This window comes from Heterocephalus glaber, unplaced genomic scaffold, assembly GCF_053883595.1.
Source record: "Heterocephalus glaber isolate CG9 unplaced genomic scaffold, H.glaber_assembly_v1.0 deba00001610, whole genome shotgun sequence".
Taxonomy (NCBI): domain Eukaryota; kingdom Metazoa; phylum Chordata; class Mammalia; order Rodentia; family Bathyergidae; genus Heterocephalus; species Heterocephalus glaber.
In genome coordinates, this window is record NW_028258381.1 from 11,405,566 (window position 1) to 11,429,649 (window position 24,084).

Consider the following 24,084-nt stretch of genomic DNA (forward strand, 5'->3'; position numbering starts at 1 on the left):
TGTCCCTACATCACATGGATAATCGGCGGCTGAGACTGCAACCCTGCCTGGCTCTATAACCCACCCTCTTGCCCCTTACACTGTGCTGCCCACTATTCTGTGGGCTCTTCAGGATTAACCATGTCATGGCTTGTGGCTGGATGTCCCCCTAAAGTCTGATGCTCAAAGGTGACACTTTTGGAATGTGATTAGACCATGGGGGAGACACACTCCTCAGAGCTGAATGTGCTGTTAGGAGGTAGGGTCTGGTCAGAAGGGGGGGGGCTCACCGGGGCTGTAACCTGGAAGGATGTATCTCCCTTCCCAACTCCTCCTTTGATCTCTCTGCTTCCCCTCCACTGTCCCTCTACCCTGCTGTCCTGCCTTGGAGCCAGCCAACCAAGGACTGCAAACATGAGCCCAAATAAACCTTTCCTCCCTGAAGTTGTGGGTGTCGGATATTGTGACTCAGCGACAAGAAAGTGACTAAGGCAGAGTAAGCTTGCTCTGCTGACATTTGTTCCCTTTGGGAAAAGCCCCCAATGTCTACCAGGTAAAGTTTTGGTGCCTGACTCCAACCAGGCAGACAATCCTCAGATGGTCCAACGTGAGGAAGCTTTTATGGGCCTGGATTGTTCAGATCAGTATGTGGTCAGTGCACAGCATCTTATTTAACTCTGCATTCAGCCTGACAGGGGTGGGACAAGCATCAGAGGCTGACTTAGTGGCCTTTGGCAGCTGTTGATCACAGCACCCAGCTCAGAATAGAGAAAGTCCAAGACTGGATGGAAGGATGTCTGGTGAGAAAGGGTGAGGAAGGACTTGACAGCTGTCTTCAAATTTTACACTCCTTCCAGACTGAAGAGTCTTTGTTGTTACTCCAAAGAGCACATGACATAGAGATTTTTTTAGTGTGAAGAAAAATTAAAGCTATCAGCAGATGGAATGTGCTTTCTTGGAGTGCAGTGTATTCTCCACCACTGTAGGTCACTAAGTGAGGATGGGAAGCGTAGAGCTGGGAAGCGGTAGGGACACTCTTCCATAAACAAGAGCTTGGGCTGCAATGCAGGCAACCCTTAAACTCTGTCCTATGTCTGAGATTCCAGTATTCCATGAGAATAAGAGAATTTGGACAAATTATCAAAGAACAAGGTGAAAAAGCCTAAAAAGTGGGAAAACCACGAAGGTTTTCAGGTCAGTTTTCAGTGCCACATTCTCATCAGGGCACCCACATGGGATGGAGGGACAGGCCTGGCATAAAGATAACACCCCACACACAGGCAGTGCTAGCTGGGCTGGCTGCTCTGCGGACTTTGCCCGGGTTTCTCCCCGCAGCTGTAGCTGGTGTGTGGTGGAGCTGGGACCAAACCCTGGAGGGCCCCTTTGCAGGCCTGGTCCTACCCCACCGCCCTCAACCCAGATGCTATAAGAAGGCCCAGTATTGTGTACTGGGGCTGCTGTACCGAGCACCACAATCTCAAGGTCTTAGGAAAACAGAAGTTGCTTTACAGCTCTGGAAACCAGAAGCCCAAACCCAAGGTGTCAGCATGGCACTGCTCCCTTCAAGCCTAGCTTCTGAAAAAGCCAGATGCTTCTTGGCCTGTGGCCCCATCACTCCAGCCTCGGCCTGTCCTCCATCTTCTATGTGCCTCTCCCCTCTTCTTCCTATGGACATCCATCATTACTGGAGTCAGGCCTTCCCTAATCCTGTATGAGCTCATTTTGACGTGATGAAGACCCTACTTCCAAATAAGGTCAGACTCAGAGATCTGTGGGTTAAGACCAACATAACTGCCTGTGTAGAACAATCCAATGCATATGATACCAAACTGGACACACCGAGAAGCACTGACTCTGGTTGGTCCTTGAGGAAAATCATCAAAACAGTCCCTTTCTGCTCTATCATGCCCCATTTCAGGTGTTAAGAATTATGGGAAGCCACCATTTTGGACTGAGCTAGGCCCCAACAGACCAAACCAAAATGGAGTCATTCATGCTAAATACTACATAGTCAAAAAAACTTGAAGGAAGCAGGTGGATCTCCAGACCAATTTATTTCAAAGAAGAAAGTTCACAGCAACCAGTCAGAGAGAGCTCAGACTATGGGAGTTAGCAAGATAAGGAGGTCATACTGGTTTATTCCTTACATGGAAACTATTCAACTTAGCATGATGTTAACATCAGTTTTTCCTTTTGTTCTGTTTTCCTCTTCTCACCTTACAAAATCCACTATTCTGCCTTTGACCAGTGCAAACTCTTGTTCAATGAAGGCTACCCCAATTCATGAATAAAAGCTAAAAAGAACTTTAAATTTGTTTTAATTCTGTTTTCTAATACAGGGAAGGCACCATCTCTACTCACTAGCTTTGTTAATGCCGGCAATGCCACAGGCAACCTCCATGCCTCTTCATGATTCATTCTGTGTGTCAGATGAAAATGTTGCACAAGAACTGTGCCTTCTACTGGCTTCAGCTCGCCATGTCTCATTTCTCTGTACGAGGGCTGCCTACCTTCCCCAATCTTCACTTGCCTTCTTCCTCACCATAGTTAGGCTGATCCCTAACCAGGAAGGTTTGGAAATCTGGGATTCCAGCCACACTTGGGATTCCACAGAGGAATTGGATTTAAATTTGTGTGCTTGTCTTTTCTCCCTCAACCCACTCACCTGCCACACTCACCTCCAAACATATCTCTTTAAACTTACTGAAAGCAAATCTCCTGGCAGAAAAGGATGCATATTTCTTGGGACCCTATTATCCCTTTGCTCAAAAACAAATGAGCTCACTCAACTGTACACTGGCATTATCGGATACCATGTTTATAAAACTCATGAATATGGAAATGAGCAGCCATATCTCGGAAGCCCTCAGGGGAACCGGCAAGGTCTGCTATATGTAGGTGAAAACCTCTTCCTTGCAGGTTCAGCAACTTCTACCCAGAAGGCAGAAGAATATGCTACACCACCTGTGTTCTGAAGGAAAAAGGTAGTATCTGCAAAGCCCAGGCAGTAAACTCTTACATTTTATGCTGAAGCATTAGGAGACATTCTAATGTGCCCCATTTTTTAGATGAACAAGTTCTGATAGAGCATAAAGGGTCTGAATCCCAATAAGAGTACTGTGTTATTAGTAACAATACATGTAATGGTATCAGCTTATGTGTCACCAGATACTTTCACAATTTAACTGGTGTGTAAGTACTGCAGGTCTTTTCCCTTCTGGTACTGCCGACTGAACCCGGGCCCTCACACTGAGCTACCTCCCTAGCCCTTCTGATTTTGTATTTTGAGACAGGGTTCTTGCTAAGTTGCCCAAACTGGGCTCTTCTGCTGGTAGTCCTTTCAGTAGATTCTTGAGTTACCGATGTTTATTCCTGTTGGAAAGAGGACTGAGACCCTGCAGTAGACTGTGGGGTGCAAAGGCCGCAGGGCATGGCTGATGAACAAGTCAGTTCCCGGTTCGGGACAACTGAGGCGAGTCCTACCTTAAATGCATTAACGCAGCTCCCCGCCCTTCCCTGTCTGTGGCAGGTGAGTCCAGGTGTGTCAGCTCCTACGTGAATCCTTCCAGGGTCCATCAACTCACACCACGTCCTTGTCTGTATTTCCGAGCACTTTATTTTTTTTTCATTTTTTGGTTTTGTCCCTCTTTTCCTAGCATGTTTGTGATACATGTGATACATTCACCCTGGGGAATGGCCATGATCCGTTTGACTTCCCCTTGTTCCCTCCCCTCTCCCTCAAATCTCTAGATTCCCTACCCGTTTCTTTCAAATGAACCCTGTGCAGCATGAAACGAATACAATCTGTCACTTAAAGTAAAACTACCGTGACCTTTGGCACCTGTAATCCTCGCAGTCGGGAGACTGAGGCGGGAGGATCATAAATCGGGGCCCAGACTGAGCGACTTAGCGAGACCCTGTCTCAAAATAAAGAAGGCGGATGTGGGTATACCTCTGTGTGAAGGCCCCGAGTTCAATCCTTTGGATCGAAAGGAAAATAAATAAGTAAATAAATAAAAAGTAAACCCACCGCGCCTGGACAGCCAGCAAGTATCCTAACGGCTGCTACCCAAGGGACCGCGACCCCACGTACGTACGTACGTAAGCACGTACGCACAGCTCAGTAGCACGTCACGCCGCGCACGCGCACTTCGCTCACGGCGCAGGCGCAGAGCGGGCCGCGCGCTTTTCGGAGTCCTTGGCGACTCGGCCGGCGGGCGTTGGAGGTGGTGACTGGGCGGGTCGGTGCGCCGCTGACCCCTCGGGCCGGGCGGGCTCGGAGTCCGCGGGGCGGGTCGACCGGGGAGTCTTGTTGGAGCGCCCCTTTATTTCCTTCTGTGGACGGGAGAGTACCGGGGCGCCGGCCGGCGCCGGGCGGGGCTCCTCGAGCTGGACGGGAGCCGGCGGCGGGGCCGAGGCCCGAGCGGGCGAGGCAAGTGTGGCTGGGCCTGCCCGTTCCGGGCCGGTTCGCCCTGTGCGTTTCCCGCGCTTCTCCGAGTGCGGCCCGAGCATTCCTAGTCCGAGAATGTAAATGTAATAGAAAACTGTTCCTGCTTCCAGTTATCCAGTTAGGAAGACAAATATATTCTTAAGATAATCAGAAAATTATGGAAATAAAGGTGGGAATGTAGTTTTATGTCAGTGTCTATTAACTATAATTTTTAGCCCATAAAGGTTAAGTCCACTTGGAAATGGTGAACAGGACAGCAGATGTGACATTGAGCAGTGGTGGCCAGGTTTTGGCTGTCCATATCCATAGTTGTTGGATAAGTGAACTGAAAGGAAGAATTAAGAATTGGGAGATGAGTATTGAAACAGGTGACAGTGGAAGGGAGAATGAAGAGCCCCCGAGAACCGTGATTTTATCTCTGAGCTGTTGGAGAAATCCCAGGATTGCAGATGATAAACTGCAGTGAAACCACGAAGAAGCTGATTAGAGGAATTGTGAGAGTTTTGATAAATATTTCCAAGTTATCTGTGTTTCATTTTCTGGTTCCAGTATTGTATAAACATTAAGAGTTAAAGTGGTATAGGGCTGGAGGTTTAGCTCAGTGGCGCCAGTGCCTGCCTGGCCAGTGCAAGGTCCTGAGTTCAATCCCGGGTTCTAGGGGGGAAAAAAAAGTTAACGTGGTATAGTGGGAAGCAGGATGACCTGCTTATCTAAGTTTTGACTCTGTTTAGCTTTTTAGCTCTAAACAAATTACAGTCTCACTGGATGTTAAGCTTATTTTTATTAACAAAGATTTACGAAGACCTTCGTATAATGTGACAAATTCCCTGCAAGGCATTGTTGGATATTCTAAGCTGTATTAAACACGGCACATGTATGGAAATAATTTGATTATTCTGTGTAATTTGAAAGATAAATTTAAAATACACAAGTTCTTTTTAGTTTATTGCAATACTCTTAGGAAACTAAGTTGTTTTCTTATAAAGTTTTCTTGTGAATACTTAGGCAGATTCTACACATACGACAATCATGATACATTCATGATTGTTAAAACATACGTACTGGTTTATGAAAATAACTTGAGAGAGAAACCTAAAGTAAAAGCGTTTTACTACTGGCTATTTGGCTTTTGCTATTTTGTGTGTCATAACAATTGCACATTCACTTTATGTGAAATTGGGAAATTGTGGTTCTGTGACTTAACAATCTTAGGTGCTTATTTATGAATAAGACATTAAAAACATTAAGTATAATGCAGTTCATATTTATGATCCATGTAGCTTAATGTATGACCTCCGGCAGCAACATCAAGGAACACTGGATACATGGTGGAATACATAGCACTTGGAATGAAAGTGTATGTGACTTCTGGCTCTATTCATAATTGGCTGTGTGATTTTTTGGTAAGTTCCTTAACTCAGCCTCAGTTTCTACATTTGTACACTGGGAACATTAGTAGTTTTCCGATTATTTTCATATTTCATATTTCATTTCACCTTACTTGATTCTCATAATGCTGCTTCTTCACTTGACAGATAAGAAAACTGCAGGCCCAGAATAAAAAGTCTTGCTTAGGATCATTCATCTCATTTTTCATGGAGACCAGACGTAAACTCCTGGTTTATTTTGTGTACCCATAATTACACTGTTCTTGCTGAAAATTTTGTTAAAGGTGGGGTCTATTCATAGACTGCAAAACTTTGTATTTTAAAAATTATCAGTATATATTGAATTAAAAATATATCTATATTGGGGCCGGGGATTTAGCTCAGCGGTTTCACCGCCTGCTGCGCAAGTGCAAGGACCCAAGTTCGATCCCCGGTACCCAAAAAAAAAAAAAAAAAAAAAATTTATATATATATACATATATCTTGAGTATTTGGTCTATGATTTACTTGATATTTCTTTTATAAATAATCTGTCATTATAAATAAACCTTATAAGTCAAAACTCCAGTATATTTTCCTTACTAGAGACTTTCAAACTATGTTGAAACCATTATGTCTGTTTCCTTCCTGCTACTCATTTGTCTTTCATTTTGTCCATGTTGTAGAAGTGCTAACATGCAGACCTCCAGCTCTCGGTCCGTGCACCTGAGCGAGTGGCAGAAGAACTACTTTGCAGTCACATCTGGCATGTGTACGCCGGGACAGAAGGCAGATGCGTACCGTGCACAGATACTGCGTGTTCAGTATGCCTGGGCGAACGGCGAGATCTCCCAGGTCTGTGCTACCAAACTCTTCAGAAGGTATGCGGAGAAATACTCTGCAATTGTTGATTCTGACAGTGTGGAAACTGGCTTGAATAACTATGCAGAAAACATTTTAGCTTTGACCAGATCTCAACAAACCAACAGTAACAAGTGGCAGTCTGGGTTGTCAATAAATGATGTTTTCAAAATGAGTAATGTACAGAATATGATGCAGGCTGGCAAAAAATTCAAAGACACTCTGCTAGAACCTGCCAGTGCATCAGTAGTGATCCGGCAGGAGGCTCCTGTCTATGATCTTCCTGGCTCTGGTGTTTGTGGAGGTGCTGGAGGTGGTGACCTGCTACCTGGCTCAGTTCCTGACACAGATAGGGCCCAAGACATCCCAGGCAGCAACCCTTGGAAGTACCCTCAGAGTGTCCAGCCACCCATCGTGCCTAACAGCGCTGAGACCTGTCCCATGTCCTCCAGGCCTTCAGGTGAGTCAGCCACAGCCAGATTCCACAGCACACCATTATTTGGAAATGTCACAAAGGAAGCTCACAGTTCTCCTAAAGCCAACGCAGGACTACAGATGTTCTTATCTAACCAGTCTCCTTTTCCTTCTGGCTATGAAAACCCACGGACAAGGAAGGCTTTTTATAGTTCTGTCACCATCGATGCTCTTTCCAATCCAGTACTGAATGAGGCTTGTAGTAAAACAGAAGATAATGGCCCAAGGGAGGAGAGCACTCTGCCTACTTTTAAAACTGCAAAAGAACAGTTATGGGTAGATCAGCAAAAAAAGGGCCACCAACCCCCACGTGCACCAGCGTCCTCACATGGGGGTGTGAAAAAGTCTCTGGGAGCTGGCAGATCTCGAGGGATATTTGGGAAGTTTGTTCCTCCTGTACCTAAACATGAAGGGGCAGAGCAGAGTGGAGGGATGCAGTACAAGCCTTACGGGGCTGCACCAGTAGAACCAGCCCATCCTGTTGATGAGCGGCTAAAGAACTTGGAGCCCAAGATGATTGAACTTATTATGAATGAGATTATGGACCATGGGCCTCCAGTACACTGGGGAGATATTGCAGGTGTAGAATTTGCAAAAACCACAATAAAGGAAATTGTTGTGTGGCCCATGATGAGGCCAGACATCTTCACTGGGTTACGGGGACCCCCTAAAGGAGTTCTGCTCTTTGGTCCCCCTGGGACTGGTAAAACTCTCATTGGCAAGTGCATCGCCAGTCAGTCTGGGGCGACGTTCTTCAGCATCTCAGCTTCATCCTTGACCTCTAAGTGGGTAGGAGAGGGGGAGAAGATGGTCCGCGCTTTGTTTGCTGTTGCAAGGTGCCAACAGCCGGCTGTGATATTTATTGATGAAATTGACTCCCTGTTGTCTCAGCGAGGAGATGGTGAACACGAATCCTCTAGGAGGATAAAAACGGAGTTTTTAGTTCAGTTAGATGGCGCAACCACGTCTTCTGAAGACCGAATTCTAGTGGTGGGAGCGACAAATCGGCCCCAAGAGATTGATGAGGCTGCCCGGAGAAGGTTGGTGAAGAGGCTATACATTCCCCTCCCAGAAGCTTCAGCCAGGAAGCAGATAGTGACGAATCTGATGTCCAGGGAGCAGTGTGACCTCAGAGAGGAGGAAATCCATCAGATTGTGCAGCGGTCTGATGGCTTCTCCGGGGCAGACATGACCCAGCTGTGCAGGGAGGCATCTCTTGGCCCCATTCGCAGTTTACAGACTGCTGACATCGCCACCATAACTCCAGATCAGGTTCGGCCCATAGCTTATGTTGACTTTGAAAATGCTTTTAGAACTGTGCGGCCCAGTGTATCTTCAAAAGACTTAGAGCTGTATGAAGAATGGAACAAAACATTTGGTTGTGGAAACTGAATGGGACACTGCAGATTAAAAGTTGACATCTCTAGCGCTGGCTGGTTTATTTTTAGTAGGAAACCAGGGATGTGGGAATCACACTGCTTTGGATCATCCTATAAATTTTGTACATCAAATAAGACTAACAATAGTTGAGAGTTTATGTGGGAATTGTATTGCTTTGGAACATACTGTAAATTCTATACATCAAGTAAGAATAATAGTTCAGAGTTTACAGCTGGGTGGCTTTGCCTATGTTGAATGTTTTATTTGCCTTCCAGTTATTAGCTGATATGTATAAGTTACTTAAACAGAATGAGGATGAACTTTTTGTTTTGTTTCTAAGAAGTTTTTCTTTTGAAGATGAATAGTGAGCTCACATTGAAACTTTAATCTGGAGATTATGTTTATTTATGCGGGTGTATCTGATTTCTAGTCATCCTTATTGAAAGTTCTTCTGAAGGTCACATGGCTCTTGGTGTTGGCTGGTGTGGTTTCCATTCCAAACTACATTGCTCACTCTTAATTAGACATTTAAGAGTTCGCCAAAAGCTAGAATGAAAGTGCCAATTTTCAGTTTCTTCTGCGGGTTTGTAACCTACCAAGACTAATAAAAATATGTTCAGAATTACAGAATTAGCAAGGTGTAATCTCATATCAGAGACACATCCACAGAACCAAAAGGTATAGAATGTTGTATTTTTTCAGAGGATCTGTGAAGTTTACCAGTAACGATTTATTTGATGCCACTTCACCACCTGTCATATTGCTCTCTTTGAAAATGAATGGCTTCAGGTTTTTATAATGGGCCATTTGGTTTTATAAATGATACATGTTCATTGTAGAAACTTGAGAAAATAGAAATAAAAAGATAAAAATCACTTATATTACCACTTTGTGGGACACATTATTTCAGCATAGATTCCATTAGAAGTTTTTTTTTTAAATCAGAAGGATTATACTATGCATCCTTTTTTGTAACCTGTTCTTTTTCATTAAAGTACGTTACCATTTTCTACACTAATAGACATCTATATGAGTCTTCCTTTATATGGTTGCCTAGGAGTCCACTCTATGGGATGCACTGTAATCAATTCAGTCCTCTGTTAGAGGGCATTTAGGGCAGGACATTAGGCTGGCTTTTGTTTATTGTAAACAGAAATATAAAATGCATGGAGTGAGAATATGCACATTTTTGATTTTTTGGCAAGTGTTCTAAGTTTTCCGCTGGAAAAATAGTGCCTGTTCAGAATTACCATCTGCAGTGCAAAGGCCATGGATCATTCCCAGCACCACACACACACACACACACACACACACACACACACACACACGCGCAACTAAAAGAAAGGTTATTGAATGTTTTCATTGTGAAGAGATGATAGATGACACGATATAGATATGTTTAACCCAACTTAAACATTACATGATGTATACAAATCGGAAAACATCACATGGTACTCCATTAATCTTGATTTCTCAATCAAAATTTTAAAATGTGAAAAAATAAGAAAAATTAAAAATATTTATTAGAGAATAGATCATTTCTTAGTATAAAATAAAACCTAGCAGCCAAACACTAAATGAATGATTTTTTTTCTGGTTCTGTGAAGAATGTCACTGGTGTTTTGACTGGGATTACATTGAGTGTGTAAATAGCTCTGGGAAGTATGGACATTTAACATTTAATATTTAATTCTTCCGAACCATGAATTGGGAAATCCTTCTCTTTTTTGTTTGTTTGTTTGTCTCATCGGAGTTTTGTAATTTTCATTGTAGAGGTCTTTTACTTCCTTGGTGAAATTTACTCCTAAGTGTTTTGTTTTTGGTAGCCATTTTGAATGGGATTTTTTTTTTATGATTTCTTTCTCAACAGTCTCATTACTGGTGTATAAAAATGTTAATAGTTTTGTTTTTTGTTTTTTATTTTTTCAGTACTGGAGATTTAACCTAAGGCCTCATACATGCGAGGCAAGCATTAACCTGTTACTGATTGTCTTATGTTGATTTTGTATCCTGCAACTTTACTGAGTTTTAAATTAGTTCCAGTGGTCATTTAGTGGAGTGTTTAGGTTTTTGTAGATATAAAATGATGTCATTATACAAATGGAAAGTTTGGCTTCTTGCCTTCCTAATTGTATGCTTTTGATTTCTTTTTCTGGCCTCATTGCTCCAGCTAAGACTTCAGTACAGTACTGTGTTGGGTAAGAGTGGTAAGAATGGGCATCCTTGTCTTGTTTCAGATGTTAGAGGAAAGCACCTTTTCCCATTTATTATGATGTTGTCTGTGAGGCTTATACACATCCTTTATCATATTGAAGTATGTTCCTTTTGTACCTAACTTCAGTTTTTATCATGAAGGATACTGAATAATTTTATTGAATAACTTTCTGTATCTATTGAGATAATACCATGACTTTTGACTTTCATTTTGTTGATGTGGTATATTACATTTATTGATTTGTGCTTGTTTAATCATTCTCACCTCTCTGATAAGTCCAACTCGATAATGTGAATGTTCTTTTTGACATAGAGTTGGAAGGAATGTGCTAATAGTTTGATGAGAAATTTTGCATCTATATTCTTTACAGAAATGTGTGTATAATTTTTTGTTGTGTTGTCAGGTCTTTTTAAATGTGCCTGTTACACATCCTTTTGCTTTGTATTTTGAGGAACTTTGCATTTGCATCTGTGGTCTTCATTCTTTTGAAATTTTAATTCACTCAATTCTAAAATACTTGTCAAATCTGCCATCCACATTGATGGTATCTTGAGTAGTGGCATCTCTGTGCAGAGATCGTGGGCTCTGATCAAAGAGATGGCTTGTTAATTCCAGCTCTCATTACTAGTGGTGACTGTAGTCTTCTGCAGTTGCAGTTCTGTTCAAAAAGTCTATGTGGGTGTGTGTGTGGTGGCACACGCCTCTAAGTCCAGCAATCTTGGAGGCAGTGGCAGGAGGAGCACAACTTTAAGCCCAGCCTGGCCAATTTAATGACTTAATGAGACCCTATCTCAAAAAATAAAAGGTTTGGGGATATAGCTCCGTGTGAAGGCCCTAGGTTCAATCCCCATTATCACCAAAAAACCCCCAAAACAAAACAAAAAACTTTACCTATTCCTGTATCTTCAATACTGACATTCCTTGTTCAACAACTGAATTACATTCCTGTGATAGGTCGCTAAATGAGTTGGTTGCTAAATGAGGAATTACATATAGTACCGTATTTACAATATTCAGAACAAAAATGATCAAGGGGAACTCTAACTTAATGCCTTAGTTGCGTAACTCTTACGTGCACTGCAGCACAAGCAGAAATTACAGCACTGTACTGTAGAAGAAGCCACCATAAGGCCTCACTGTTGCTCACATTCCTGCGTCCTAAGCCTGAGCGGAGGATCCTGAGTTCAAACAGTGCTCTTGGGTGGTAAGTCCAGTCATTAACCAGGTAGGTCATTAAACGAGGAATATCTGTAGATTTATTTTTTTTATCTTCCCACAGATGGTATTTGTTTTGATATCCAGATCTTTGATCCATTTTGATTTTATTTTAGTACAGGGTGAGAGTTGTGGGTTTAAGATTCAATCTTCTGCATGCGTGTAACCAATTTTCCCTGCCCCAATTGTTGAAGAGCTGATCTTTCCTGCAGTGAATGATTTTTGCCTCTTTGTCAGGGTCAGATGACTGAATACTAGTCACCATGTTTTACTCTTGTCCTTGTGACTTTTACCTTTTTCCAACACACAACAAGTTTGTAATGGAAAGACCATGAAAGTGGGCATTAGAAAACCGCCAGTGATCATGACCATGGACAGCCTGTACATACCTGTTAAGATCTCAGTTTCTACATACTGCTTAAGACTTCAGTTTCTTTAGCAATAAAAGTGAGGGAGTTGTACTAGATATCCTCAGTGACAGCCAGGTTTGCTATTTTGTGAGCAATTATTGAAGTTAAATCAGTTTGACAAATGCTTACAGAGTACCAGGTGCTGGGCATAAGAGGGCTAACTTCAGTGCTACTGATTTGGCTCATTAGGGAAACTGAGAAACAGGAAGAGAGCTTTGGAAAGGAGTCCCTGTGAAGTGTCACCGAACATATACATTGTTTAGGCAAAGGGGAAAGAGAAGTCCACCTAAGGTGCGCTGGAGTTAAGCTGGCTGGCAACGGCTGGGTGCAAGCTCAGAGAGCACAGAGCCTGGTGCTGAGGGGACTCACCTAGGCCAGAGGTCTGGGTGTCTGAGCTGTTTGTTCATTTTGCTCAGAAATGGAGCAGGTCCCAGGTTCCTATGGCTAGGGCCACCCCACCCCCTGCCCTCCCTGCCCAGCACAGCATGTGTAAGTCAGGGAGTCCAGAGCAGAGCCTCACTCCCCACTTCCGTCAGCCTAGTTCTCATCCCCAAGTGTGGCTTGGGGCTGCAGTCCCAGAGAAGGACCCCTCCTCTTGGGGGCCCCATACTTTGGGGCCAGAGTTGCTCCCTTGTATCCAAGGTATGCAGATAAGCAATTTAGCCTTCCCTTAAAAACCACCAGCCCCCCCCCTTTTTAAAGAAAGTAAGGTATTGTGAGTTCATAGGGCCCAGGTGACATCTCAGGGGACAGTTCAGGCCAGGCCACCAGCTAGCATCTGCAGGGGTTGTGGACACCAGTCCTGCACCAACGGAACCAGAGTCCCTGACTTGGGGAGCAGATGATAGTGGCCTGGCTTTCTGAGACATGAATTGGGTGACAGGTGACTTCCAGTTGCCACATTACTCAGAAGCATGAGTATTTGACAAAGCAGTGAGTGCTTTCAGTATACTCACTGCTGCCCTATTTTGTATCTTTCCCTCCTACCTCATTTTGACAGGCTGACCTCCCTTCCCGTAGTGTCTGAAGAGAGGTCCCCTCTTTGCCTCTCCACTGACTCTCAGACACACTCAGGGCTCCAGAGGAGACCGCGCCAACTCTGGTCAGCACACCCTTTCCCACCACGACCCTCCTGGATGGAAAGAGAGACAACTGCCAAAGAAGCACTGCCTCACCACGTTGATCCATTTTAAAGTATAAGTTAGGTTGTATCCCTTCCCTGTGAAACAATCCTCCAGTAGATTCCCACTGCAAGGAAAAGGCCCAAATTCCTTCCTGGAGCCAAACTCCGTTTCTCTTTCTGTGCTTCCTCTCACTGGTCTTGTCTTTCCCACAGTGCAGCAAGCATGTCTCCCATGTAGGAAGTATGGCAGGCAGAATCCTCAACATCTTCCTCCAGGATTCCCTCCCTGTGCTTACTCAATCAAGCACTCATCTGTGTTCAGCTGGGAAGGGACTTTACAGATGTGATGTCGACCTGAAGACAGAGAGGTTATCCTAGGCTACTGGGCTCAGTCTAATTGCATGAGTCTGTAAAAGCAGAGGATGTTCCCTGGCTGGTGCAGAAGAGGAAGAGAGAAGAGGAAGTCAGAGATTCCAAGTATGAGAAAGATGTGACCTGCCCTTGCAGGCCAGGGGTAGGAGCCCCATGTTCAAGGACTGGAGAGAGGCTGCCAGGAGCTGACCATGGCCCTGGATGCAGCCAGCAAAGACATGGGCATCTTCCTCAGGTCATGGAAAGGAATCCTGCCACCAATCTGAGCAGAAGTTCAGAGATTGCAGAGAAGAAGCCAGGCTGGTTGACACTGATTCCAGTCTCAAATGAGCTGGAGCAGAGGAACTCATGGAGTCTGCCATACTTTTGACTTACAGAGAACTGAGAGCATAACTTTGTGTTGTCCTAAGATGGTAAAGTTGTGGAATTTCTGTTAATGGTGGCAAATATAGAACAGCTGTGATTCCAGGAAAATGATAATGAACACACCCACTCTAAGCAGAGCAGAATCTGCGCGCACGTGCGCGCGCGCGCGTGTGTGTGTGTGTGTGTGTGTGTGTGTGTGTGTGTGTAAGTACCCACTATAAATGCCAGCTGAGATCCCTACCCCAAATTCCCAGAACTGTCACCCTCCCTACACATCAGCAGATCTGGGAAATGGGATTCCCTTTGTAGTCACTACTTCAATATCATTTCATCTTTTGAGTGCATCCAAGGACAATGAGAAGATATTTGTTCAACAGATAATATGATGCCATCTGCACATGTAATTTAAAATGTTCTAGTAGTCAGTGAAATGTCCAAAGAGCCAGGTGAAATGAATATCCTCTTACTATCATTTCAACAAGTAGCTGATGTAAGGACTGCTGATGAGAGTTTATATTCTTTTTTCCATGCTGAGTCTTGGCAGTCCAGCGGTTGAGTTTACATGCCTTTGCAGTCATTTTAGGCTGAAGATGGGCCGTGCCAGGCACTCAGCAGACCATGGGCCACCTTGTTGGACAGGGCTGGTTGAGAACGTTGCAGGGCTGGCAGCTGTGTTTGTGAGTGAGTGGGGTGGTTTTCCTTAACTCTGCTGTAGATTTGCAGGCAGGTATTTGAACTGGAAAATAATTTTATACCTTTTAGGTGCAAATTGAGAATCTGGCTTCTGAAATCTGAGCTTCAGACAAACAAATTCGGTTTTATTGTTTAACAGCCTCACATCTTCTTGCCCCAGTATTGCTAAGGATTTCAAAGCTGATCTTAAAGATCGCAGCCTTCAGCATCAGGCATTTTGATGTCATTCTGGTTCATTCTGTCATCTAAAATTATCACATGGTATGAATTGATACTAAAGAAATGACTTTGAGAGCAAGTTTTAAAAATACTGTATCTATAATTTACAAGTACTTTGTATATATTGAAGGAGCAATAAAAATAGCTAAAAATAAAAGTGGTTAAAGTAATGCTATTATCGATACAGATTTTCATTGAAAAATGTTAAAAACGAACTATGCATTGAAAATTTCAATATCAACAATTTTAGGGACATGACTTCATGTCCTATTTAATATTTGGGGAAGATGACTGTAGCAAATGATCATGTACTGTTTCACATGAAGTTCCTCCTTTAGATTAAAAATTATTCTATCAGCATTGATTAAATGTCCAAATATTCCTATGTAATATATAAGTATGTGGATCTCATTTAAACTAGTAGCAAAACAAAACTCACCTGTGTATGTATGCATGCATGTTGTGTTAGTTGCTTTTCTCTCTTTGCTGAGACAAAATACCCAACAGCTAAAGTTAAAGGAGAAAAGGCTTATTTGGCTTACACTTTGTAGAGGTTTCAGTCCATAATGTGCTGGCTCCAAGGCAGGGTGGCAGAGGGGCAACAGTCCATGGCTGCAGAAGACAGCAAAAGCAACAAGGGGCTCTAGCAGTGTCTTTCTGCCCCTTTTTTCCCATCCAGACTCCTGGGATTAGGGCAGTGCCAAGCCAATCACTCACATGTGGTGGTTTAGTCATCACATGCCCTTAACCCCAGCACCACACATTCCAGATTCAGTCTTCTCTAAAAAGACTCCATGAGGCCTTGGGGAACATCTAGGCACAAGCCATATCACATGTGTGCGTTTAAACATATCTGTTAAAGTGTAGGTGGAAATGTGAGTAAAAGAGAAATAGGACATGAGTCAGAAATGGGATATAACCTCCAAATCAGGAGAGGAAGAGATTTTTAAGTCAATGCACTGAAAGGAAAAAAAGATTTTTATAAATTGAAGGAAAATGAATAAAAGCTTAATAAAGAAAATTTAAAATAAGGGCAAGAAAAAGATCAAACATTCCAAGGTTCACAATAAATACAGATTTATTCAATTAAGTCTTACAAGTTATGTAAAAAGGCAAAGTTCAATCATATTAGCTTTGTAAATAACATACATGCCATTATAAATAAATATTTATAAATAAATGAAATATATTCCTTTATAAATAAAGGAATAAGAAAATAGGAAAGTGGTAACAAAACAGGAAAAAAAGTGATTCAAAATAAAGACCATCAAGTTAAATACAGAATACTTCATGCTGGTTAAGGATTACGACCTTTTATGCCAGTCACAAATCATTACACATTAAGCTAAAAGCATGGAAATGCACAGCTAAATTAACAGTTAAACATTACTAACAAATAACAACATCAAAAATATCTCATGCTGGTACAGGCTGGGAAAGTGGAGCGCTGGCCTGCTTGTCACGGGGAGGGTGTGGAGAAGTCCAGGCTTTTGGAAGGCAGCTTGGAAATATCTGCCAAAACGACCTCCATTTCTACGGTCTACATCACATAAATGAGTTCACTGAAACACTTTAATATTATTATGTTTAATAACGGCAAAGACAACTTAAATGTCCCTCAGTGGAGAACAGTCAAATCCAAATCCATCCCGGAGGGGGCGGTGGTTTGAAAAATCAAGTGAGTAGCTGTGTGCACTACTAGGGAAACAGCTCCGGTCTCTTTTCTCTGGTGAAAATAACCGAATTGCACAGTAATTCACATGTGTAACCAAATTTGTGATTTTCCTTACATATATGTTTTATAAATGTGAAAAATCTCAAAAAGGATATACAAGGATACTTAAAGAGTGTTGACTTCTCTAGGGGCCGAAGTTGGGAATGGGGGCAATTTCTATATTTGAATTTATGTATACAGTATGGCTGTTTTTATTGTTTACAGCAATAATATACTCTTGTAATTAAAAAAACAAAATAACATTTTAAAAGCAGTTAACAAAGCTTACTTGAATAATTAAACTATTTTGTTAATTGGAGCTGTTACATTGTTAGCAAATAATGGAGATGCAAGAGGTAAGAATTGAAATCACATATTATAAATTCTTCTTAGGGAACATGATGCACAGCATATAGAAGATGAGCCTGAAATGACCAAACAAGACAAATGTTTAAAAAGTTTCCATGTTTGCACATACATAAGATTGTATTTAAAAATAAACCTTTCTGAGTCAGAATCCATAGCAAATAGTTATTCATCCAACTCCAAATTGAGTGAAGCTATCAAAATTGCTGTAATAAGTAGCTGTGAGACAAATACCAATTTCATCTGCATTTTAAGGAACTGAATATTGAGAAGCTCATTTTAGAGCGGAATTTTTGAGTGAGCAACATATATGCATAACATTACATTTGTGACTACAGAGTGGATAAATTGTATTCCATCCAAGTTTGGGATACAGATAAGATTGAGCTCTCAATATCTGGAAGAAATGGCCAGCTGTCCACGCTGCTAACCTGGTGGAGCAATGCAACCCAAGTCCTGTTAAGCTTCTGGGACATAATTTCACAAAATACAGAAAATTGCTGTAAAACGAGGGCATGATTGCAATTTAAGGGAAATGGTGCAGATAAATCTATTTTAATGGATAGGCTTAGTAGACACAAAACAAATATGTCAGTCCTTCATTATTTATTCCTTTCCAGTGGTCTAAATTAGAGTGGAGAATGCACACTATCTCCTCTAAAATTGTACACATAGAAATGAAAAGAAGTGTTATTCCTGAGCCATTTTAGTGTTATGGAAAAACTTAATCCCAGCAGATAGTTAATTTCCAGGGCTATGCCACACTCTCCCTTTCAGTTGTACTGCACCATCCATTGTGTACCGTGTGCGTCAGACACTGCCCCAGCAATCGAGTTGCTCACCACTGAATGGCATTCACAATTCCCTTTTGACCAAGTGAGTCCTTTCACAATAGAGTCTAATTCCATTCAGGCAGAAATAAGTTAGTAAGCCTGCACGGGGACCGATGGGGACCACAGCCAATCACATGAGCAATCACTACAGACCCCAACCCAGGCACTCCCGAAAGGCTTCGATACTCTCCAACTGGGTAACTTTCGGTTTACTGAAGCTGTAATAGTAAGAAAGACTTGCATTTCTTACAGTCTATGCAAATGATTAGAAGGGCCAAAGTTAAAGCAAACTTTATTACCTAAGGACTTCCTAAAAATTTACCCAAGTTTAACAAGTCATAGATTCTCAGAAAGAGGGAATTCAATAAAGTAGTCCCTTCATTGGATTAAATGTGCTAATTTATGTAAAGTGTAATAGGTACTTTATACTGTTCTAGAGAAAATGAAAAAAAGCAAAGAAACAAGTTCCCTAGAAACTTCATAGAAGATATTATCAGCATTATAATAAATGAACTCTTCAAAGATTAGTTCTCAGCTTTAAATCGGAGAAAATACATTAAATAGAAAAAGAATTTTGCATAAGGAAAAAAAATCTCACATTTTCTTAGGTAACCATAAAAATATGTGCAGGCCCAGGTTTAAAAGAACAACTTGAGTGGGCTCTAAAAGATTCTGTGACTTAATAATCTTTGTGTTCTTTGTCTCTTCTTAATGTTCCTTGTGGGTTTTTTCCATGAAGATAAATGTTCCCTACTTTAAAGAGTACTTTAAGGAGATGAGAAATGTGAATTTGAAAGTATCAGGTACATAGCATACATTAAAAATTCTTGTGGTCTGCCTTCCTTTCTTCTCTGTATTTCTGTTCCAGTCTTATTTGAAGATTCTTGATAAGTACTTAGTGAATTAAGGGAATTTAATACATTTTTAAAAGAAGCAGCTAAAACTTGGAAAAATCCACCTGTATAAAATTCTCACCTTCTGAGTATAGTTAAATGTTTTTCTATGGATTCTTGAAATATGTTCCACTGCAGGTTGACTTACTGCTTAGACTTCATGCAATCTTAGTTTAAAAAAAATTACCTTCACGTATATAGTGATTTTAATCACTAAAATGATATTAATTGAATAAAATTGGGAATGCCTACAATGCATAAGGGAAAATATGTTATTTCATACTTCATAATATTTTTGGTATATTTTTCTGCATACACAAACACACAGTACAGTACATTGTTATATAGCCAGAATTGTACTGTGGTACAGTTGTGTACTTAGTGTACTGCAGGCAGAGCTCCATATTCTTAAAAATGATTTAGGGGTTTATAGTACAGTTGGCCTTTGGCATCCTCAGGTAACTCACCTGTGTATTCAACCAGCCACAGACTGAAAACATTCAACTGGACAAAACTTGAAATATGTACAAATTGTTTCTTGTCCTTATTCTCTGACCTACATAGTGTGCCCACAATGTACATGGCATCTACATTGCATTAGGTATTATAAATAGTTGAGGTAGGAGTTAAAGTATACAGAGGACTAAGAAGGTGTGTAGATTATATGGAATACTGTGTCACTTTACATGAGGAACTTGAGTATCAGCAGACCTTGGCATATGCAGGGGCCCTGGAACCCATTCCATGCGATATTAAGGGATGTCCTGGTACAGCAATATTACAATGAGACAGGCCCTTGCCTCCATGTTTTTTTTTTTCTCCACAAAATGTTTTGTTCCAGGAATGTAACAGTTTGTGCTGCTGGACAGCCTCCCGCTCAATGTGTCAAAATGTTCTGTGACTGTTTGAACTGCGTGACCTTTTTGGAAGGTTCTGTTAGCTCTGTCCCTCTCAGGAATGTTCTGTAAATCCACTCCCCACCCTGCTTCAGTGAGCATGCTCAGCGGCATGTGTTTCAGGAATGTTCTGTAACTCCGCCCCTCTGCTTCAGTGAGCATGCTTGCCTACCTATAAGGAGGCTGTCATTTCTGGTAGAGCACTCAGACTTCAGAGTACAAACCCCTCTGAGCCTTCTGGCATAATAAAGGTTTTTCTCTACCTCTTGGAGTGATCATCGGGTTCTTGAGTCTTCAAAATGTGATAGCCACGACCCAGAGCTATAACACTGAGATCTAATACTCAGCTGTGCCTCAGAGCTATGGCCCTTGGCTGTGCACTGAGTTGTAACATTTGGCTATGGCACTGAGCTGTTCCACTTTGCCACAACAATCCGTGTCCTATTGAACGGATGCACTGTGCTTTACTCACCTTAGTACCCTAGTGTCTGACTGTTGCGGAGGACAAGGTTGTTAGGTGTTGAGAAAATTCCTCCAAGAACAGTGGAGAATTCTATGTTCTGTAGAGAAATAAGAGATTGGAAATCTTAAGGAGATGGTGGAATATTATTTCCTCAGCACCACAGTTACTGGGCAATGTCAAGTGTTTCCCACAGCCAAGCAGCACCCTGTCCCCCTGAACTGAGAACCCGCACTTTAACACTTAGTAACCTACCTGTGTGTTCATTTGAGAAGCTCCAGCATAATGCAACAGAGGAAATGATGTAACCCAGGACATTCTGGGCAATGTTTTAGAATAGTGTAAAGACTGGCCTTTGAATAGCATTTTTGAAATCATTTTGTGTTGAAATATTGTCCCCAGCTATATCAGGCTGGTTGTTAGAAAGGGGACTTGGAATTTACAACATCTTAGGGGAAAGTCGGATTGAAATAGAAGGAGGAACACCCTGGAAGTGCATTTTTTATATGTCAGATCTGTGGTTTGTAATTTCTTCTGTTGTTTTGGTTTAGAAAGTCTCTTTCCAGCTAGAAATGGGAGATCCTGTATAGCTCTTTTATTTATATTCTCAGATACCCTTTTATGTAGATAAGTTTAGTGTTCAGTGTGATAGAAGGCACTAGTTCTATTTCTTCTAGTGGCTTACTAATTTTATAATCTCTTTAATTGATTTTTTCTGTTTATTTTCCAGGGTTTTATTTATTTGTTTGCTATTGTTACAGCTGTGTCTTGATGTCCCCCAAAGCCTCATGGGGTCATGGTTGGGGCCTTTTAGAGGGGGCTGGACCTAGAGTGTGTGATGCTGGGATTGACTCATGGTGCAGTGCTAGGCTCAAGGGCACTAGGATTAAGGTTGTGAGTGCTGCCCGCCCTAAGTAGCCTGGATAAGGTATGAGGGACAGAAAGCACTGTGATCATCCCTTGCTTGCTTTGCTATCTTTTGGCCTCCACGAATTGTTTCTCCTCTGTGATGCCCTCTGCCAGGCCACCCTGCCTTGAAGCCAGCCGATTATGGATCTGAAACCTCTACAAACTGTTTATACGTGTGTTCTTTGGTGTCAGTAGCTCTTGCCATGTGATTTGCAGACTCACCCTCTTTCAGGAAATGTGCAGAGTCAACGCTCAGGTGCTGTTCCACAGGAAGTGCTGCTTCCTTGGGGGGCAGGGGTGACACTGCTGGCACCTTGCCTGAGTTATGGCAGTGGCTGCACACTGGGCCAGAGTTCTGCATGGCCATGCAGTCCTGGTTTCCATCTATCTATCTATCTAGCTAGCTAGCTAGCTATCCATCCCTAGCTCCTTTCCAAAATGTTTTACTTTTCTTAGCACATGTTTGCAGTACCTAATGACCACATTCCTGGTGGAGCTGGTACATGGATATAACACATCTGAATTCTTTTTACGTCTCCTTTTCCTCCCCTCCTTCTCCTTCTCTCCATCTCCTGTCCCGTTCCCATTTGCAGAAGCTTTATCTCCCATTTCCTATTATCAACCTTTTATTTTGCTCTTTATTTATACTTTGGTTTCTTATATAAGAGAAACCATGTGATACTTAAACTTGTGTGTCTGATTTATTTCACTTATCATTATGGTCTCAAGGCGCATCCATTTTCCTACAAATGACTCAAATTTATCCTTCTTTGTAACTGAATAGTACTCCATAGTGTGCAAATTCCACATCCCGTTTCTTTTAAATGCCAGCTTTACTTAATAGTATCCTTGATGAAACAGTAAAAATTACCAGTCTTATTATATCTCAGCCCCTGAGTGCACCCCTTCATGTTTTGTGGGGCAAAGTGGGAAGTACACAGAAAATGATTCTGTGGTCCCCAGAGGATGCGTTTCCTGGGGAAAAGGGACTCATCCAGTTCCTAAGTTGAGGGCTAAACTAACCACTTTCCCCATGGAGTGCCATTTTTACAGGAAATGCTCACAGGTGAACTATGGTTGTTCATGCTTGGGCTTTTCGCAAATCTTTTTTTGTAAATGAATGGACCAGGCCTGTCCCTTAAGGGAAAACAATGGACAACATTTATTGCAAATAATAAAATTCAACTTTCAAAGGAAAATACGGGTTTCAGGGAACATTCCTCTGTCACCCTGAGCGTCTTTACAACTGGAAGATGTTTCCAGGGAGACCAGTGGTGTACCCGCTTCTGGCGTTTGTGCCTTTGCTTGGATTCGGAGATGCTTGTGAATTGCTTCTCTGCACAGGCTGTGGCATGGGTGGTGGGGACTGTCCCATGGCTGTGGTCCCCAAGTCTTACACGAAGATTCCTTCTCACTTTCCCACTACTGTGTCCCAAACAGCTCATTGGGTCTCTTGAAGCTGAGGCCTGCATTTGGCCACCAGGCAGCCAAAGCCTGATGTTTTCAGTCCTATGAGCACCTGCCAGCACCTGGGCGAGCTGCAGGAAGTCTGCAGGTCATTCTCCAGAGCAGAACTTGGCCTGGGTCATGCCTCAGCCCGAAACAGCCCAGCTCAGCGAGGTCTGCACAGCCGCTGGGATATCTTAAGCTGCTAAGTTCTCTTTGCAATACAAGATAAGCAACACAGATTTGGGTATCTGGAAGAAGACGTGACTGTTATAAACAGAGGACAAGTGAAGGGGTGGCTTTGGAAGCAGGCTGGGAAGGGAGGCTGCAAGGATTTTGGAGTAAAATAAAGACTAAAAAAACATCAACAGACTGTTATCAGCTAGGTGGAATCTGGCACTGCCACTGAAGGCAGTAAAGGAAGGAAGAGAGGAAGATGTTACTAGAAATCAGTAGAAGAGTCCTGTGACGGGCAGAAATTGTCTCCTGAAGTTTACGAAGAGCAGAGCCTTATGCGATGAGCTTGGCTTTAGTCACAGGGATTTCGAAGCAGAGTGCTGAAGGTGCTGCTTGGCTTCTTATTCTTGGTTACAGCAAAGAGCCCTTGATGGCACTGACAATTTTCACCCTCTGCAGATGGTGAAACGTGCTGGAATTAAGAGATTTCTTTTCAGGAAAATGTGCTCTTGGGGAAAAGTAGAGGTGTGACTATACAGCCTTTTGCCAAAACTTCAGGGTTGTATGTATGAAATAAATATCCACACGATTCCTTTTTGCGCTTTTGGACAAAACTGGAGGGCCTTTGGCAAGCTGAAGGTCACTGCTCCTCAGCTGTGCAGAGGCAGGGGCCGAGGTGGAGAATGAGTCATCTCAAAACGGCCGGTCCATGGGGCTTGGACCCACTACCGGCAACAGAGAATTGAGGAAACTGTTTCAGCAGGAACACTGCAAACTTAGACTGGCAGGGATGGAGAGAGGGACATGGAAGCCAGCTGCCACATGCTCCAATTCCGCGGGCGGCAAATAGGCTGATCAAACCTTCACCTGCAAATCCTTTTCACGAACTCCAAAGTCTGACTCAGAGAGTGGGATTACAAACTCAAAGGCAAAGCCAAGAGCCATAGGCGAGTTCTTCGTGGGGCTTGAAACTTAATCTTGGCCCGTCTTCCTGGCACAGATGGGAGTAACGGAGACCCCCCACTGGTGTGTCACTCACGTCCCAAGAGCTGCCCTCCATGGACTCCTCACCCCAGGAAGGCTGCCCTGACCTGGAGGTGATTTTGATAAGAGTTTGGACTTTGCACTAAACCTTGAAAAAGAGAAGTTTGTAGACTTTGGAAGGGGTGAAGGGATTTTGTGTCAGGAATGTGGATTACTGAGGGCCAGAAAGTGGGCTCTGTCTGCCCCCATAGAACAAAGTCAGCCCCCTATACTTTGCCTTCA

At 42.6% G+C, this 24,084-nt stretch overlaps 1 protein-coding gene across 3 annotated transcripts; it reads left to right on the forward strand.

Annotated features, from left to right (window-relative positions):
• Window positions 1-4,148: 4,148 nt before the first annotated feature.
• Fignl1 (fidgetin like 1) lies at window positions 4,149-15,558 on the forward strand. Of its 3 annotated transcripts, none has more exons than XM_021254230.2 (3): window positions 4,149-4,411; window positions 5,710-5,832; window positions 6,483-15,558. In XM_021254230.2, exon 3 carries the CDS (start codon window positions 6,493-6,495, stop codon window positions 8,521-8,523), a length of 2,031 nt encoding a protein of 676 aa, XP_021109889.1. In that variant the 5' UTR covers window positions 4,149-4,411; window positions 5,710-5,832; window positions 6,483-6,492; the 3' UTR covers window positions 8,524-15,558. The 3 variants fall into 3 exon arrangements, with proteins under 3 accessions (XP_021109889.1, XP_004839917.1, XP_021109888.1); XM_004839860.4 differs by lacking the exon at window positions 4,149-4,411 and adding an exon at window positions 4,422-4,598; XM_021254229.2 differs by lacking the exon at window positions 4,149-4,411 and adding an exon at window positions 4,427-4,923.
• The last annotated feature ends 8,526 nt before the right edge of the window (window positions 15,559-24,084 follow it).

What these genes read in the sequence shown, in the direction of transcription:
- Fignl1 (XM_021254230.2), top strand. Translation starts at nt 6,493, where the DNA reads ATGCAGACCTCCAGCTCTCGGTCCGTGCACCTGAGCGAGTGGCAGAAG.